Source organism: Melanerpes formicivorus, unplaced genomic scaffold (assembly GCF_026170545.1).
Source record: "Melanerpes formicivorus ecotype bairdi unplaced genomic scaffold, bMelFor1.0.p_v2 SCAF_10, whole genome shotgun sequence".
NCBI lineage: Eukaryota > Metazoa > Chordata > Aves > Piciformes > Picidae > Melanerpes > Melanerpes formicivorus.
Genome location: NW_027142362.1, coordinates 23285155 through 23303573, shown reverse-complemented (window position 1 = coordinate 23303573; position 18419 = coordinate 23285155). Strand labels below are relative to the sequence as shown.

Below are 18419 nucleotides of genomic sequence, written 5' to 3'. Positions count from 1 at the left end.
ACAGCCAAGCTTCACCTTGGTCAGCTACGTGCTGGAATGAAAGCTTCTGGCAGATGGTTTAACAGTGGCCAGGGGTGCCTGGCACCCGCAAGCCTCTTTAGGTTAGTCGATGATCATCTGCATCTTCCTGAATGGAAACTGACTCTTCCATGCCCCCTCCATGACCTTGCCTGGCTAATGCACGTTTGTGTTGTTAATGGGCCAAAATACCCACTATAAATGGAGGCAATCCCAGGCACAAATCCAGGCTGAGCAGGGACTGGCTGGAAAGCAGCCCTGAGGAGAGAGACTTGGGGGTGCTGGGGGAGGAGAAGCTCACCAGGAGCTCTCAGTGTGCACTTGCAGCCCAGAAAGCCAACCAGAGCCTGGGCTGCAGCAGGAGAAGTGTGGCCAGCAGGGCAAGGGAGGTGATTCTCCCCCTCTGCTCAGCTCTGGGGAGACCCCACCTGGAGCACTGCCTCCAGTTCTGGAGCCCCTATGACAAGAGGGATCTGGAGGTGCTGGAAGGTGTCCAGAGCAGGGCCAGGAGGAGGAGCAGAGGGCTGGAGCTGCTCTGCTGTGAGGACAGACTGAAGGAGTTGGGGCTGTTCAGTCTGCAGAAGAGAAGGCTCTGAGGTGACCTCATTGTGGCCTTCCAGGATCTGAAGGGGGCTCCAGGAAGGCTGGGGAGGGACTGCTCAGGATCTCAGGTAGTGATAGGACTAGGGGGAATGGAATGAAGCTGGAGGTGGGGAGATTGAGGCTGGAGGGGAGGAGGAAGTTCTTCCCCATGAGAGTGGTGAAGCCCTGGAATGGGTTGTGCAGGGAGGTGGTTGGGGCCCTGTCCCTGGAGGTAAGGCCAGGCTGGATGAGGCTCTGGGCAGCCTGATCTAGTGTGGGGTGTCCCTGCCCATGGCAGGGGGGTTGGAACTGGATGATCCTTGTGGTCCCTTCCAACCCTGACTGATACAGTAAAAAAAGAGACCCCTAAGTGCAGGGCTGTTGTGAGCCATTTCACCACCGCTCTTTATTCCTCAAGTGTAGTGCCACACAATTCCAGAGGCAACGTAAGAGCAGGGAGGGAGAAAAACTGGAAAGGAGTGTCACTTTGATTAGTTAGCCCAGCTGAGCAGATCTGGGCTAGCTAACAAGTTGCCCAAAGAGATGCTTTGTGATGTTTCGACACATCTCGCTTCAGGTACCACGGAGGCGTTGTTGATGTTCTGTGAAGTCAGCACAGCGCTTGCACAAAGAAACTAAAAGGTCGCTCAGGCAGCTGCTCTAGGGGGACCTGGGCATACTTCACCAGGGGCAGGACGCCGCCAGGTCCGGCTCCCAGAGCTATTTCGCGGCCCGCGGGCGGCTCCAGCGCTGCCTCCTCGTCGCTGCGCTGCCCTGAGGGCTCCCCCTCGCGCCCCCCCCCAAAATGGCGGCCGCGGGCCCCGCGCTTCGCTCGCCCTCGGCACCGCCGGGCGGCTCCGCCACATCGGTACGGCAGGAGGATGGCTGCGAGAAAGGGAGGCTGCAGCCCCCGGAGAATCAAGACACCCCCGAAGGAACACAAAACGTGACAGCAGGACTCAAGCCGCCGCGGAGCACCCCTGAGGGGAGCGGAGCACCAGCGCCCCGGCTCGTGACACCGAGCGCTAGCGCAGGACCAGAGGCGGCCGGAGGCGCTGCCTGATTGGCTCTCGTGTCTGTGCCGCCCGCTGATTGGGGAACGATTCCCCCACACCCGCGCGCTCCCCCCTTCCTATTGGCTCCTGCTTCCCGCCCAAGCTCCCGGCGCGATGCCCTCCCTGCGGTTCCCCGCAGCCCCCTCAGCGCCCGGCATGGCGGTGGCAGGCGAGGCGCCGAGCTCGTCTGCGCCCGGCCCCGCCGGCGACGCCTCTCTCCTCGGCAGCGCCAGGACGTGGCCCTTGAAGCGCTACGGCCGCTTCTTACCCCCCAGGGATGGCGACAGTGAAGGGCAAAACACCTCTTGGAAGGTGACGGGCGGGGTGGGGGTGGGGTGGGAGCTGTCTCCGGTGGGGCTGGGGAGGCCGCTGTGTAGCCAGCTCTTGTGAGGGCCTTCCAGGCTGCCTTTTGCAAGTCCGGAACTAATACAGGAATTAGGAGCGGTTTTGCTTCGTGCATTAGCCAGGTGGGGGTTGGTCTCTTCTCCCAGGCAAGCAGCACCAGAACAAGAGGACACAGTCTCCAGCTGTGCCAGGGGAAGTTTAGGCTGGAGGTGAGGAGAAAGTTCTTCACAGAGAGAGTTGTTGGCCATTGGAATGTGTTGCCCAGGGAGGTGGTGGAGTCCCCATCCCTGGAGGTGTTCCAGAGGGGATTGGATGTGGCCCTTGGTGCCATGGTTTAGCAGTCATGAGGTGTTGGGTGACAGGTTGGACTTGATGATCTTTGAGGTCTTTTCCAGCCTTGCTGGTTCTGTGATTCTGAAATGCTCTGAAATCCCCAAACCCCCCGGCATATCAGGGTTGGAAGGGAGCTCTGGAGGTGATCCAGCCCAACCCCCCTGCTTAACCAGGGTCACCCTGCGCAGCCGGCCCAGCATCGCAGTGGCCAGGTGGGGTTGGGGTCTCTCTGCAGAAGGAGACTCCACAGCCTCTCTGGGCAGCCTGCTCCAGGCCTCCAGCACCCTCACAGCAAAGAATTTTTTTCCTCATCCTCAGATGGAACCTCCCGGGTTCCAGTTTGTATCTGGCCCCATCCTCCTGCCCCCTGACCCTTTCACTCTTGCTGAGCACTGAGGAGATTCCCTCTCAGTCTCCTCTAGGCTGAACAGACTCAGGTCTCTCAGTGTTGCCTCAGAGAGCTGCTCCAGGCCCCTCAGCATCATCCCCAACACACCAATGATATGTTAGTGGCCCACGTTGGTTTTTTTCACTCCTTCAGCAGTGACCATGATTAAAAACCAAGGTGGAAAAGTCCAGAGGGTCATTTAAAGTAGCTAAGTCTCTTTATGGAGTTATAATTGGTGACAAAACACAACAGTTAAATGTGCCGCCTGTCGGGGGGGGGGGAGGGAAGGTTGCAAGACTGAGGGAGAGGTAAGTTCCACACCTGACTTGTGGTATCATAGTATCAGTCAGGGTTGGAAGGGACCACAAGGATCATCCAGTTCCAACCCCCCTGCCATGGGCAGGGACACCCCACACTACATCAGGCTGCCCAGAGCCTCAGCCAGACTGGGCTTAAACACCTCCAGGGGCAGGGCCCCAACCACCTCCCTGGACAACCCATTCCAGGGCTTCACCACTCTCATGGGGAAGAACTTCCTCCTCACCTCCAGCCTCAATCTCCCCACCTCCAGCTTCATTCCATTCCCCCTAGTCCTATCACTGCCTGAGATCCTGAGCAGTCCCTCCCCAGCCTTCCTGGAGCCCCTTTCAGATCCTGGAAGGCCACAATGAGGTCACCTCAGAGCCTTCTCTTCTCCAGACTGAACAGCCCCAACTCCGTCAGTCTGTCCTCACAGCAGAGCAGCTCCAGCCCTCTGCTCATCCTCCTGGCCCTGCTCTGGACACCTTCCAGCACCTCCAGATCCCTCTTGTCATAGGGGCTCCAGAACTGGAGGCAGTACTCCAGGTGGGGTCTCACCAGGGCCGAGTAGAGGGGGAGCATCACCTCCCTTGCCCTGCTGGCCACACTTCTCCTGCTGCAGCCCAGGCTCTGGTTGGCTTTCTGGGCTGCAAGTGCACATTGAGAGCTCATGTTGAGCTTCTTGTCCCCCAGCACCCACCTTTGAAACCTTTTACTTTGCAGAACAGCTGGAACATACAGATACTGTGCTGGCAGGATCAGATCTTTGTTCTGTGTATCTTTTTAAAGGTTTTTGAATCAAGTGAGGAGTCAGGCCATCTTACCCTTACCATTGTGGTCTCTGGCCATTTCTTCATTTCCCAGGGGCGAACAGTCCTGGTAAGTTTCTCATGTATAAAGAACGTTTCTCCTTTGATATTACCATCAGCATCAGCTTTGTTTCCCTTCTCAGCTTGGTGTAATCTCTCACTGAAAGGAAGCTGTCCCATTTTATTTTTGCTCATGGTAATTCTCTTGTGCTGCTTCCTCTTTATGTTTGTCAGAATATTACTACCCACAGTTATAGTTAGAATCTAGGGTAGAGTTAAATTAGATGTCAGGAAGAAGTTCTTCACCATGAGGATGGTGAGACACTGATACAGGTTGCCCAGGGAGGTGGTGGAAGCCTCATTCCTGGAGGTTTTGAAGGCCAGGTTGGAGGTGGCTCTGGGCAACCTGATCTAGAGGAGGATGTTCCTGCCTATGGCAGGGGGGTTGGAACTGGCTGATCCTTGAGGTCCCTTCCAACCCTGACAATTCTGTGATACTAAACATGATAAGAAATAGGAATTGGCTGATAAATGCAGTAGAAAGCTTTTACAAACCACTGGGAGGTGATGTGGCCTTAAGATACAAAGACTTTAAGATACTGCAGTAACAGTCACAGCCTAAGGGTGCAGAGATGAGGTGGAACAGACAGGCTTGGTAGATCTGACCAAGATCTGACCATGCTTGGTAGATCTGACCTTTTTTATACTATAGAATGTAGAAGAGACCATGCTGTAGCTGTAAATATGATGTATAAGCTTCCAAATTAGTTTTTACTGTGTGCCTTAAGAGGTCTTAAACTTACAGAAAACCCTTGAGTAGAGGGTTAGAACCAAGGATAGCCTTGGAATTTGTTTGGCCTTGAAAGGGTGTTGAGTGATGAGTGAGCTACCAGACAGCTGTCAGTTGTCAGTCTGGGTAGCCCTCATACAAGGCATGCTGTATGGCTCCCCTATTTAATGAGGACAAGATGAATATTCATTCTTAGATAAGGTGCAAATGGAACCTGGCAAGTATTTCAGCACTTGTGTTGAATAAGAAAGAAGGATGGAGCAATTGAAAGTCCCAGTAGTGAAAAGAAATGCAACTGCAATGAGCCTTGCTGCCCTCTCTTAACTGAATTCAGCTCAGAGTGCACCCCTGCTGGGGCTGGTCCTGTTTCAGTCTGTAACTGTTTACTAGACTTACACTACCCTCTAGAATGCCCTTGGAATAGCCATCTAAAGGCTAACTGAAAGTAAGTTTTAATAACCAACTAAGGAGCAAAAAAACCCAAACCCAGTTCAGACAAAAGTTGTAGCTCTGGCAAGGACTGAACCTGGCAGGGAACAGCGGGCAGAGGGAAGCGTGCTGCCATGAGGGAGGAGTGCAGGCAGCACAAGCAAAGCTTTCAGGGGACTTGGCTGAGAAAAGCACTTTCTTGCAGCTCTTAGGTTCAGTGGCTAGTGAAGCTTTCAGGCAGCTGCCTTGAAAGGCCAGATGAGGAATTTCTGAGTTCTGTCAGGTCTGTTTCAGCTTCTCAGAGACACTTCCAGACACTGCAGTAAGCCTGAGGGTGCAGAGACGAGGTGGAACAGACATGCTTGGTAGATCTGACCAAGATGCAATGCTAGAGTTTAAAAGGAGGGAGAAAAAACAAAGTTGTTCTTTTCAAACATTTCTTTTGGCAATGCTTCTGTGCCAACTTTAAGGCCAACACCAACAGCTTTCTATTGAGCATGAGAGAAGTGTTACACAAAACTGGTGCCATGAGCATTTTCCACTCTGGCTGTCAGTTCCTTTGGGTGCCCCTTTGAGTACATCAAGCTGGGATCGTTCTGCAGGTGGGTTCTGTGTGCACAGAACTGAGCTGGTGTGAAATGCACTCGTACAACATGAAAACATTTTGGCTAGACCCTCAGAGATCATCTACTCCAACCTCCCTGCCATCATAGTATCATAGTATCAGTCAGGGTTGGAAGGGACCACAAGGATCAACCAACCCCCCTGCCATGGGCAGGGACACCCCACACTAGATCAGGCTGCCCACAGCCTCAGCCAGCCTGGCCTTAAACACCTTCAGGGACAGGGCCCCAACCACCTCCCTGGACAACCCATTCCAGGGCTTCACCACTCTCATGGGGAAGAACTTCCTCCTCCCCTCCAGCCTCAATCTCCCCACCTCCAGCTTCATTCCATTCCCCCTAGTCCTATCACTGCCTGAGATCCTGAGCAGTCCCTCCCCAGCCTTCCTGTAGCCCCCTTCAGATCCTGGAAGGCCACAATGAGGTCACCTCGGAGCCTTCTCTTCTCCAGACTGAACAGCCCCAACTCCTTCAGTCTGTCCTCACGGCAGAGCAGCTCCAGCCCTCTGCTCCTCCTCCTGGCCCTGCTCTGGACACCTTCCAGCACCTCCAGATCCCTCTTGTCATAGGGGCTCCAGAACTGGAGGCAGGACTCCAGGTGGGGTCTCCCCAGAGCTGAGCAGAGGGGGAGGATCACCTCCCTTGCATCTGCTGGCCACACTTCTCCTGCTGCAGCCCAGGCTCTGCTTGGCTTTCTGGGCTGCAAGTGCACACTGAGAGCTCCTGGTGAGCTTCTCCTCCCCCAGAACCCCCAAGTCTCTCTCCTCAGGGCTGCTTTCCAGCCAGTCCCTGCCCAGCCTGGATTTGTGCCTGGGATTGCCTCCACCCAGCTGCAGGACCCTGCCCTTGGTCTTGTTGAACCTCCTGAGGTTGGCTTGTGCCCAGCTCTCCAGCCTGTCCAGGTCCCTCTGGATGGATCCCTTCCCTCCAGCTGTCTGCTGCACCACACAGCTTGGTGTCAGCAGCAAACTTGCTGAGGGTGCACTCAGTGCCACTGTCCATGGCACCCACAGAGATGTTGAACAAGCCTGGTCCCAGGACTGATCCCTGAGGGACTCTGCTTGTCCCTGGCCTTCCCTGGGCCCTGGAGCCATTGACAGCCACTCCTTGGGTGCAGCCATCAAGCAATCATCAGGGACACTTCTCAACTAGACTTGGTTGCTGAGGGCCTCATCCAACCTGGCCTTGAATGCCTCCAGGGAGGGGGCATGGGAAACCTATTCCAGAATCTCGCCACCCTCTTACTGAAGAACTTCTTCCTAAGATCCAGTCTGACCCTACTATGTCTTAACTTAAAACCATTCCCCCTTGTCCTGTTGCTGAGCACCCTTAGGAAAAGTCTCTCTGCAGCCTTCCTGCAGGTTCTCTTCAGGTGTTGGAAGGCAGCTATAAAGTCCCCCTGGACTATTCTCTAGGCTCAGCAACTCCAGGTCCCTCAGTCTGTCCTCAAAGCAGAGGTGCTGCAACCCTTGGCTCATCCTTGTGGCCCTCCTCTGGACTTGCTCCAACAGTTCTGTGTCCCTCTTATGCTGGGGACACCAGAACTGGATGCAGTATTGAAAGTGGGGTCTCAGCAGAGGAGGGCAAAGGGGCAGAATCCCCTCTCTTGCCTTGCTGGCCACCCTCCTTTAGATGCAGCCCAGCACTCAGCTGCCTTCTGAGCTGCTTGAGAGCACTGCTGGCTCATGGGGAGTTTCTCATCAATCAGCACCCCCAAAGTTTTTTCTTCAGGGCTGCTCTCAACCCACTGCACCCAGCCTGGATTTGTGCTTGGGACTGGTCCAAGCCAGATCCTGTAGTCAGAGCTGGGCACAGCTGAACAGGCCCCCGGTGAACTGTAAGCTCCTTATTGAGTTGCAGTGCTGTGCAGTCTGTGTTGTAGCTGCAGAAATAATCAGATTGTGGAAATGGTTAATCTCACTGCTTCTATCTCCCTCTCATCTCTAGCTCTCAGGAGCTGTCAAAAACCTGTCACAATATCTAAACAGGCTTTGCAGCACTAAGTGTACACAGTTCTGTGGAATCTGTCACAGCCCAGATCCCTGCACTGCGGGGGTGGGGGGGCCATTAGAAGGGACATTTTGTCACAGAGGATAATGCACACATTTCTGCTCCAGAGGGAAGCTATCAAGCTCAGCAAAATGCTCCCATTGTTGGAATGATTCAGCTGCTTCTGTTACTGTGCACTCTCATTGCTGCATCCTGGCCTGGGCTACTGAATGCTTCCTTACACCTACGTGCCCTATTCATGCTGAAATTCCCTCTGATGTGCTCACACAACCCTTCCTTTCTGTGTAGTACCTGCATCCTTTAAGTTGTTGATGTCTACTCTTTTGATCTATCTTCTAAGCCCTGCTTTTCAGGCCTTTTGATGTACCAGAGGCTCCTGGCTTTGAGGGAACTGAGTAACAATTATCCTAGCTTTGTACCTTGTACCTCTGCTTAGGAACATGGTGAGTGGGGCACAAGATGTGTGCCACAGGGATACTAGTTCCTTCTCAACTTAAATAACTGTATTTCTGTGATGTTTCCACTTATGGATTAATAAAAGGACTTTCCCCCCCCCTGCCTCCATTAACAGTAATCCAAGAATGAACTGAACTGTTCATTCAAGAATTCATTCACTGGTGAATGTCCTGAACTGTGTTCTTCAACTGCAGTGGTAATGGTAGAGCATGAGCCCCTGCCTTTCCCCAGGAACTTTAACATGAGCCATCCTAAGTGACAGTTTGAAACCCAGGAAGGTTTCATCCAGTATCTGTAACAAGGAAAACTGAATGGCTTTACAGTGAGTAGTGCTGTAGTATGGTATGTCCTTATCTTTTCTGCTTTAAAAATGGCAAGGAATGTAGTAAAATCAGGGCATTAGGAGATGCAAACCATCTTGGTTTGTACCTTTGCTTCAGGAGGACAAAAGACAAGAGTGCCTCTGCTCTTCAGTGAAGCCAGTATAGGGTCAAAGAAATGGTCAGGGTAGAAAAGACCTTTAAGTCCAACCATTAACCCAGCACTACCAAGTCTGGTGCTAAACCATGTCCCTCAGCACCACATCTGCATGTCTTTGCAATCCCTCCTGGGATGGGGATTCCACCACTGCCCTAGGCAGCCTGTTCCAAGGCTTGAAAACCCTTTCAGGGAAGAAATTTCTCCCAATCTAATCTAACCTCTGCTTGCAAAACTTAAGGCCATTTCCTCTCATCCTGTCACTTGCTGTCTGAGCAGAGACCAACTCCCGCCTGGCTCTGGCCTCCTTTCAGGGAGTTGCAGAGAGCCAGAAGGTCTCTCCTCAGCCTCCTTTTCTTCAGACTAACCAACCCCAGTTCTCTCAGCCTCTCCTCACCAGCCCTGTTCTCTAGACCTTTCACCAGCTTTGTCCCTCTCTGGACCTGCTTCAGCCCCTCAATGTCCTTCTAGTAGTGAGTGGCTCAAAACTGAACCCAGTACTGAAGGTGTGGCCTCACCAGTGGCCAGTATAGCAGATGACCACCTCTCTAGGTTTGCTGGCCACACTACTGCTGATCCAGGCCTGGATGCTGTTGGCCACCTTGGCCACCTGGGCACAAACTAGCTCACAGACTAGAAGAGAATAGAATTAACCAGGTTGGATGAGACCTTTGAGATCATCCAGTCCAACCTGTCACCCAACACCATCTAATCAACTGAACCATGGCACTAAGTGCCCCATCCAGTCTCTTCCTAAACACTTCCACTTTCCATCTTTAGCTGGCTGTCAACCATCACCCTGAGATCTTTTTTAGAAGCTTCCAGCCACTCTTCCCCAAGCCCAGAGTGTCTTGGGGTTGTTGTGACCCCAGTGCAGGACCCAGCGCTTGGCCTTGTTGAACCTCATCCCACTGCCTTTGGCCCATTGATCCAGCCTGTCCAGATCCCTCTGTAAAGCCTTCCTACTCTCCAGCAGATCAACACTTCCTGCCAGCTTAGTGTCATCTGCCAACTGAAATGAAGGGGGTCTAACTTTTGGGTGATCTATTTACTCAGGCAATCTTCTTTGCTGTCTGCCTTTCTTCTACATGCAACATTCACTTCTACTCCATTTGCACAGAGGAAAAAGCTGTGTAGGGATGGTGTGAAACTGGGACAGGGTAGATTTAGGTTGGACATCAGGAAGAAGCTCTTCACAATGAGAGTGATGAAATACTGGAACAGGTTGCCCAGGGAGAGTATCATAGTATCATAGTATCAGTCAGGGTTGGAAGGGACCACAAGGATCATCTAGTTCCAACCCCCCTGCCATGGGCAGGGACACCCCACACTAGATCAGGCTGCCCAGAGCCTCAGCCAGCCTGGGCTTAAACACCTCCAGGGACGGGGCCTCGACCACCTCCCTGGACAACCCATTCCAGGGCTTCACCACTCTCCTGGGGAAGAACTTCCTCCTCCCCTCCAGCCTCAATCTCCCCACCTCCAGCTTCATGCCATTCCCCCTAGTCCTATCACTACCTGAGATCCTGAGATGTGGTTGAGGATGTGGTTGAGGCCCTGTCCCTGGAGACATTGAAGATGAGGCTGGATGTGGCCCTGGGCAGCCCGATCTAGCTGGAGGTGTCTCTGCTGACTGCAGGGGGCTTGGACACGATGACCTCTGAGGGTCCCTTCCAAACTGATGCAATCTGTGAATCTGAATGGCAATCTTTTTTTCATTAGTAGTTGGATGAACATGATTAGGAAGAATACTCCAGTGTTCCTGACTTGATAGCAAAGTCTTTCCTGTGTGATTGATGTGTTTATGTCTTCTCTTAATCCTTTTTATTATCTTAAAGCAGGAGTGTAAGAAACCTTTCTTATCTCAAGGAATGGTAGCAGAGCCAAGTGAGACTATTACTCTTCTGTGATCCATTTCTGCTCTTCTATGATCCATTTCTGACAACCAGATCTATAAAAGACCAATAAAAATATTCACATCTCCTAACAAGTGATTTATTTTTTGATACCTACAGAAGTCTGCAGAATTATTTTCATGAGCAATAAAGGAGTGGAATATTTCATGTACTCCCTTCTAGCAAACTTTCTTCTAATGGAAGCTGCAATACTCTTTTCTTGCCCAGAAGAAGGCTGCAATCATGCATTTTTAAACCAGGTGGATTAGTGAAATACCTTGTGCTGTGCACCTTGCTCTGTGGTGAGGCTGAAACAATTGATTATAGTGTCTGAGAGTAGTCCAGAACCAGTCATTAGAGCCCTTCCATGCTGCCGTTAAGAGTACTGGTGGACAGCTTCAGTGTTTCCATCAGATGCCCAAAGAACTGATTCATTTTAATGGTAAACTTATGGGAAATGGGTTCAAGATGGCTTGAAGTATTCTTTAATGACACTGCCAGAGACATACTTGGAACAGTCCTAACTGCTGCTTCCCTCTCAAAATACACTTTGTGATCAGCCAAATGGACTGGAGGGAGGGGAACTGGAACTTCACAACCTGGGACATAAAAATCTCTGATGTGTGATGCACATCAAAGGGTATTTGGATTTGTTGTTGTTTTCAGGGTTCTTCATTTGGAATTAAATTACATAACATGTTTTTAGGACCTGGGGTGGTGTTTTTTTTTTGCTGCAGTGTTTCCTAACAGACTGCATATTTTACAGGAGAAAAATCTCCTGCTTGCATACTGTAGATAATGGAATTTTACAGGAAGAGCTCCACAGCATCTCCATCCACTTCTGGCCAATACTCTTTGAGACACATCCTGTTTTGTTTGCCACAACCCCTCTTTCCTTTCTTTCCTTCAACTCAGCACATCATGAAAATGATATCTTGGTGGTTTACTGGAGGCAATTAATTCTGGTGCTAGAATTCTGAATATCCCACAAATTAAACAAATTGAAATTGCAAAGAGGACTTGCTTAATAGGATAAAATTAGGCCAGAGTAATTGATTTGTGACCTGATCTTTTGAAGCGAAGACTGAACATCCTTAGTGCCCTCCTGGTCCCCTCATGACTCCTAATAAGCCAGCAGTACTTAGGAGAGAGGAGATTTCAGCTCATTAATTAGGCAAGCATTCAGCAGACCTTCTGATGTTCTTGATGCTCTCTTTGCACTGCCTGAAAAGCAGGCATCACATCTTCAGTATTCAGCATTCCTAAGGTTGGAAGAGACCTCAAAGATCATCGAGTCCAACCTGTCACCACAGACCTCATGACTAGAGTAGGGAGGACACTACTGCCCACTGCAGGCTTGAACTCATGACCTTCCCATTAAGGGTCTGATGTGCTTTGGAGATGATATTCACAAGGGTGCCTTGGGTAGAGGGAGGTCCCCCTGCAATAAATGAGGACAGTTGCTGGAAACCCAGGGAAGTGAGCAGGCTAATGCTGCTCAGGGGGAATGGATTGCAGTGCTAGAGGGAGGGTGGGTTTCTGTGAAGGGTCCTAGGATTGATCTGTGAAAGACTAGATGGAATCTTAGCTTCATTGACTCATTCAGTAGCACAGCTGCAGGTCAAAGATCATAGAATCATTGTATCCTTTAGGCTGGAAAAGACCTTTAAGATCACCAAATCTGGTGCTAAAACATGTCCCTCAGCACCACATCTGCACAGCCTTTCAGTCCCCCCAGGGATGGGTGCTCCACCCCTGCCCTATGCAGCCTCTTCCTAGGTTTGACAAACGTTTTGTGAAAGAAACTCTTCCTAATGTCCAACCTAAACCTTCTTCACTTCCTCTCACCTTCTCTGTTTGCTGCCTGGGAGAGGAAACCAACACCCACCTCACTCCACCTTCCTTTCAGGGAGATGTAAAAAGCCAGGTCTAGCCTCAGCCTCCCCTTCTCCAGAAAAAAACAACCCCAGGGCCCTCAGCTGCTCCTCACCAGCCCTGTTCTCCAGACCCTTCACCAGCTTTGTTGCCCTTCCCTAGACACACTGCAGCACCTGAATGTCCTTCTTGGAGCGAGGGGCCCAAACCTGAACCCAGTACTCAAGGTGTGGCCTCACCAGTGCTGAGTACAGGGGGACAGTCACTGCCCTTCTGCTGCCTGCACTATTCCTGATCCAGGCCAGGATGCTGGTGGTGTTCTTTGGCCACCTGAATACAAACTGGCTTAATCTTCAGCCAACTGTGACCAACACTTCCAGGTCCTTTTCCACCATGCAGTTTCCAGCCACTCTTCCTACATCCTGGAGCATTCATGGAGCTGTGACCAAAGTGCAGGACCCAGCACCTGGACTTGCTCAGCCTCATTCCACTGACCTTGGCCCATCCATCCTGCCTGTTCAGATCCCTCTGTAGATCCTTCCTACCCTCCAGCAGATCAACACTCCCACCCAACTTGGTGGCAGTTTCAGTCTGTTCATTCCTTTGGCATGATCTGTTGGGACATTGACTATCTTTCTGCACTGCTTCCCCATTTATGTTTGCCTTCATGACAGAATCCTGTTGTGTAATGGTTAGGTATTGGGGATTGCCAACAGCAGAGAGTTTTATGGGGTACTGATCTTTACTACTCTCATTCTCCTCTTCTTCTAAACCCAGCCATTAGGGCAGCCTTTTAAAAGTAGTGATAGCTGTTAATGAAATGTATTTAGCCTGAAGTTAGGAGTTTAATCTATGGTATTGATCTAGGGAAGTACATATTTTGTATCAGGAATTAAAGAAGGAATTGCTTAACTTGGCTTATTAATGGGATGCCCTGAAGGGCTTTAAGCAGCCTCACAAGGGTGTTCTAAAGCATAAGTCAGGAAAAGACAAGTCTATTCATGGCTCTCTATTCATGGAATTATAGAATGGTTTAGGTTGGAAGGATCACCTAGTTCCAACCCCACTCCACACCTTCCACCAGCCCAGGTTGCTCAAGGCCTCACCCAACCTGGCCTTGAACACCACCATGCAGGGGGCAGCCACAGCCTCCCTGGGAAACCTGTTGCAGTGTCTCACCACCCTCACTGGAAAGCATTTCTTCCTAATCTCCAGTCTCTCTCTCCCCTCTTCCAGCTCAAAGCCATTGCCCCTTGCCTGTCACTCCAAGCCCTTGGAAAAAGTCACTTCCCAGCTTTCTTGTAGACCCCCTCAGGTACTCCCTGGACCCTTCCTTTCTCACTATGATCAAGGTTTGTCCTAAGTAAGGAGGTTATCTTTGCTCTTCACTCTGTAAGGGGCAGTAGTTTGTACCCAGCTCCTCCCAGAAGGCTGATGCCTGGCAGCATGCACTCCTGCACCCAATCCATTGCACTTTGACAGCAGACACTCCTGGCTGGCCAAGTCCCTTGGGCATGGTTGTCTAGAGGGTGGCTGTGTGTGTCCCATGTTTGCTGCTTCAGTCAGCTCTCCTGCCTCTAAGGACAGAGCACTCTGTTTAATGAGTTCATCCCTGGTGTGTGCTCTTCTAAAATCAAACAGCTTAATAACAAGATTTAAGATGCAGCTTCTGAGAGATTTGGGGTAAAAACAAATTGCATGGGGAAAGGGAATGCAGAGCTTAACATCATTTTAGTTTTGATTCCACTTAGCATTCTGTCTGCTGGCTTTCTTGGGTTTTGTGTTTGGCCTTTCACCTCCCTCCACTTCCTGTTCTGTATTATGGACCTGTTTGAGGTGCTGGAGAGGCTATAGAGAAGGGCAACAAAGGTGGTGAGGGGATTGGAGAGCAGGGCTGGGGAGGAGCAGCTGAGGGAACTGGGGTTGTTTAGTCTGGAGAATCACAGAATCAATAAGGTTGGAAGAGACCTCAAAGATCATCAAGTCCAACCCGTCACCCAAGGCCTCATGACTACTAAACCATGGCACCAAGTGCCACATCCAGTCCCCTCTTGAACACCTCCAGGGTTGGGGACTCCACCATCTCTCTGGGCAGCACATCCCAAAGGCTAACAACTGTGAAGAAGAGGCTGAGAGGAGACCTCATCCTTCTGTACAGCTCCAGGAGAGGAGGTTGGAGTGAGGCTGGTGTTGGCCTGTTCTCCCAGGTGACTGATGACAGAACAAGAGGAAGTGGCCTCAAGCTGCACCAGGGGAGGTTTAGGTTGGATATTGGGAAGAATTTCTTTCCTGCAAGAGTGGTCAGGGATTGGGACAGGCTGCCCAGGGAGGTGGTGGAGTCCCTATCCCTGGAGGTGTTCAAGAAACTTGTGGCTATGGCACTTGGGGACATGGTTTGGTGGTCATGGAGGTGCTGGGTAGAAGATTGGACTTGATGATCTCTGAGGTCTTTTCCAGCCTTAATCAGCCTTAATGGTTCTATGAGATGACCAATGCTTGCACCAAGATCTAAGGTACACCCAGCTCCTGAAGCACATGGTCCCTGCTGTGCTCTCACTTCCCAACCATGCTATTCATGATGCACTTGGATACTGATTTGGAGCTTGGACACTTTTGCAGGGACAACTTTCTGCTTCCCCCACTCTACAAGGTGTCATGTTTGGGGACTATTTTGGTTGTCATGTTGACACTCCTCCTCTCCACTCCCATTTTCAAGACAGCTCACACTGCAGGAATCAACACTAATGTCTTTGGCCTTGTTTAGACCACAGAAAAAGATACCAATAAGGAAACTTAACTGCTTCTAGGTGTGTTAAAAAGTAAGAATGAAGATTTGATTGGAATTGCATTTAAAGTTTCATTTCCACAACTTCTAACTTGAAGCTGGAACCACAGTTCCATTTGCCAGTCATTAATGAGACCCAGAATTCCCAGTAAGAGCTATTCTAATGTGAAAAGGGTAAAATGAGAAGTCACTTTCCATTTTGGGAAGGCAAGGAGGTAAAAATTGGTATTTTCAGTTCTATGCAAGCATTTCATCAAGACCCAAGGGCAAGGTCCTGCACCTGGGTCAGGGCAATCCTGTGCACAAACAGGCTGGGCAAGGAGTGGCTCAAGAACAGCCTGGAGAAGGACTTGGGGGTATCAGTTGGTGACAAACTCCCCCTGAGCTGGCAATGGTCACTGGCAGCCCAGCAGGCAGCTGCATCCAAAGCAGGGAGAGCAGCATCCCAGGGAGGGGGTTCTGCCCCTCTGTTCGGCTCTGCTCAGACCCCACCTGCAGCTCTGCCTCCAGTTCTGATCTCCCTAGCATAAGAGGGACATGGAGCTGTTGGAGAAGGTCCAGAGGAGGACTAGGAAGATGATCAGAGGGCTGGAGAACCTCTCCTGTGTGGATAGGCTGGGAGAGTTGTGTTCAGCCTGGAGAAGAGATGGCTCTAGGGAGACCTTAGAGCAGCCTTCCAGTACCTGAAAGGGGCTACAGGAGAGCTGGGGAGGGACTTTTTGACAAGGGCTGGGAGTGACAGGATGAGGGACAGTGGCTTTGAGCTGTAAGAAGGGAGACTGAGACTGGAGATGAGGAAGAAATTCTTCAGAGTGAGGGTGGGGAGATACTGGCACAGGTTGCCCAGGGAAGTTTTGGATGCCCCCTTGCTGGAGGTGTTCAAGGCCAGGTTGGCCAAGCAGGGAGGATGCTCTGCTGCTGAGGCTCCCAATGTCCTTTCCCCCCATTAGCAAGGAGGCACTAACAGCTCCAACCTGATGTGAATGCCCCTCCCTGGAGGTGTTCAAGGCCAGGTTGGATGAGGCTTTGAGCAGCCTGGGCTGGTGGGAGGTGTTCTTGCCCATGGCATGGGGGCTGGAACTAGATGAACTTTAAGGTCTTCCTTCCAACCCAATCCATCCTATGAACATATGAACTTCCATGTTAAGTTCCAAGCCTGAACAGTTGTCCTAGGGAGAAGAGACCAACACCCACCTCACTCCATCCTCCTTTCAGGTAGTGGTGAGCAGAGCCATGGTGTGGAGTTCTGGACAGGGTGACACAGTAAGTGGGCAGTGCCAGGCTCTGTCTGGGTGCAGGTTATTTCTCCATCCCTGCAGTCTGTGCAGCACTGGACAAGCTCACAGGTTGGGTGCTCAGAGCAGCAGAGCCCTGCACCCTTGCCCAGAGCAGTGTTTTCCTCACATCTCCTTTCACCCTGCAAAGGCAGTGTTATGTGTGGCATTCTGGGATTTTGTTTTGTCTTCTCTGTAGTTTTGTTTGCCATTTAAGAGCAGAATATATCAAATCTGTGGCCAAAAGAAAGCTTTTCTTCCAAAGCCATTGTTGACACATACTTCAGCTTCATTTGCAAACATCTGTCTGCTGAGGATGAGTGAATCCAAACCAGTTGATGCAAGCCAGCATAGCTGAACTCTCACACAAGCAACATCTCTACTATCTATTCATTTCTAGTTAAGCTAGGGCTGCCTGAGGGCCTTGCAAGCTACCATGAAGTGGATAATCTGTGCCTGTTTTCTTAGGTTGCTTAGCACCAAAGGGTTTCCAGAGTATCCAGCAATAAAAATATTGTTAAATAACACACAATACCTTCCAACATAGATCACAGCCCTCATTGTCCAGCAGCTGCTGGTGTGCTGAAATGTAACATCAGAGCAAAAGTACTTCCCAGTTCCTGGTGGCTGGATGGGTGCAAGGCTGGCCCAGTGTTACTGACTTCTCTGCCCCGTGCAAGAGGTGGTCCTGGCTCACCTGCTGCTAAACTGTCTGGAAACATCTTGCTTTGCTTTCCTGCTTCAGCTTAATTCTCAGGGCTCTTCCTCAGAGAGGCTTTTGTCAGAGGTCCGTGAGAGTGTTTTCCTTTAGTGCAGTACCTTTAGAGGTGTGGTCCTGGAGAGTGACCTAAGTAGTGTGTGTGACTGAAGATTAATGATCAAAATGCTGCCATTTATCTCCTCAGACTGATAAGTTTTGAGGTCTTACATCCCTGCCCAGTTCTTAGTTGCCTTTTTCTCTGTATCCCTGATCAGTCTTACACTGCCATCTGTCTTTGCTCATGCCCAGTGCTGCTCAGCATTGCCCAGGCCTTGCTCTGAAGTAGTTGTGGATGTCACTTGCTCAAGGAGAACAGTGACCACAGCTGCTGTGTCTTCTGTCAGCAGCAATCTGGAGGGACAACTATACTACCCTTTTCTTTGCCAGTTTTGTCCAGAGCAGGTTCAGAGTCAAAGCACAACTGGACAATGATCTTGATATATTGCCTACCCTCCACCTAGCTCCTGGCTCTTGGCATAGAATCATAGAATAGTTTAGGCTGGGGAAGACTTTTAAGATCATCAAGTCCAACCATTAACCCAACACTGCCAAGTCAATCACTGAACCATATCCTTCAGCACCATATCTACACAGCTTTTAAACACCTCCAAGGCTGGAGAACAGCACCACTGCCCTGAGGAGCCTGTTTCAGGGCTTGATGACCCCTCAGGGGAAGAAATTGTTCCTTTTCTCCAGCCTGAACCTCTCTTGCTGCAACGTGAGGCTGTTTCCTTTCATCCTGCCACATTTTACTTGGGAAAGGAGACCAACTCCTACCTCACTCCAACCTCTTTTTGCAGGAGAAGATAGAGAGCAAGAAGGTTTCCCCTTCTCTGGCCTCTGAGTGGTGGAACAAACCCAGTCTGTACTGACTGAGGTCACATGGAATAGCCATGAGGAACAAGACAAGGGGCACTGGATAGAAACTCCAGCACAAGAGGTTCCACCTCAACATGAGGAGGACCTTTGTCACTGTGAGGGTCACAGACCACTGGAGCAAGCTCCTCAGAGAGCTTGTGGAGTCTCCTCTGGAGACTTCCAAGACCCATCTGGATGCATTCCTGTGTGACCTGTGACAGATTCTGTGGTCCTGTTCTGGCAGGGGGGTTGGACTGGAAGATGTCCTTCCAACCCCTAACATCCTGTGAGCCTGTGAACAGACTAGACCTTAACATGGTGCAAAATCTGGGCCCATTGCCTGCTGAGAACTGAGCA

General features: G+C 50.8%; 1 protein-coding gene across 1 annotated transcript in view; it reads left to right on the top strand.

Moving 5' to 3' along the window:
* The first annotated feature begins 1769 nt into the window (after window positions 1–1769).
* The window catches only part of REC114 (REC114 meiotic recombination protein), a 35726-nt gene continuing 19076 nt past the window's right edge, over window positions 1770–18419 (top strand). The window contains exons 1-2 of the mRNA XM_068144346.1: window positions 1770–1967; window positions 3811–3900. Coding sequence (XP_068000447.1) covers window positions 1770–1967; window positions 3811–3900 — 288 coding nt within the window. The remainder of the gene's footprint in view (window positions 1968–3810; window positions 3901–18419) is intronic.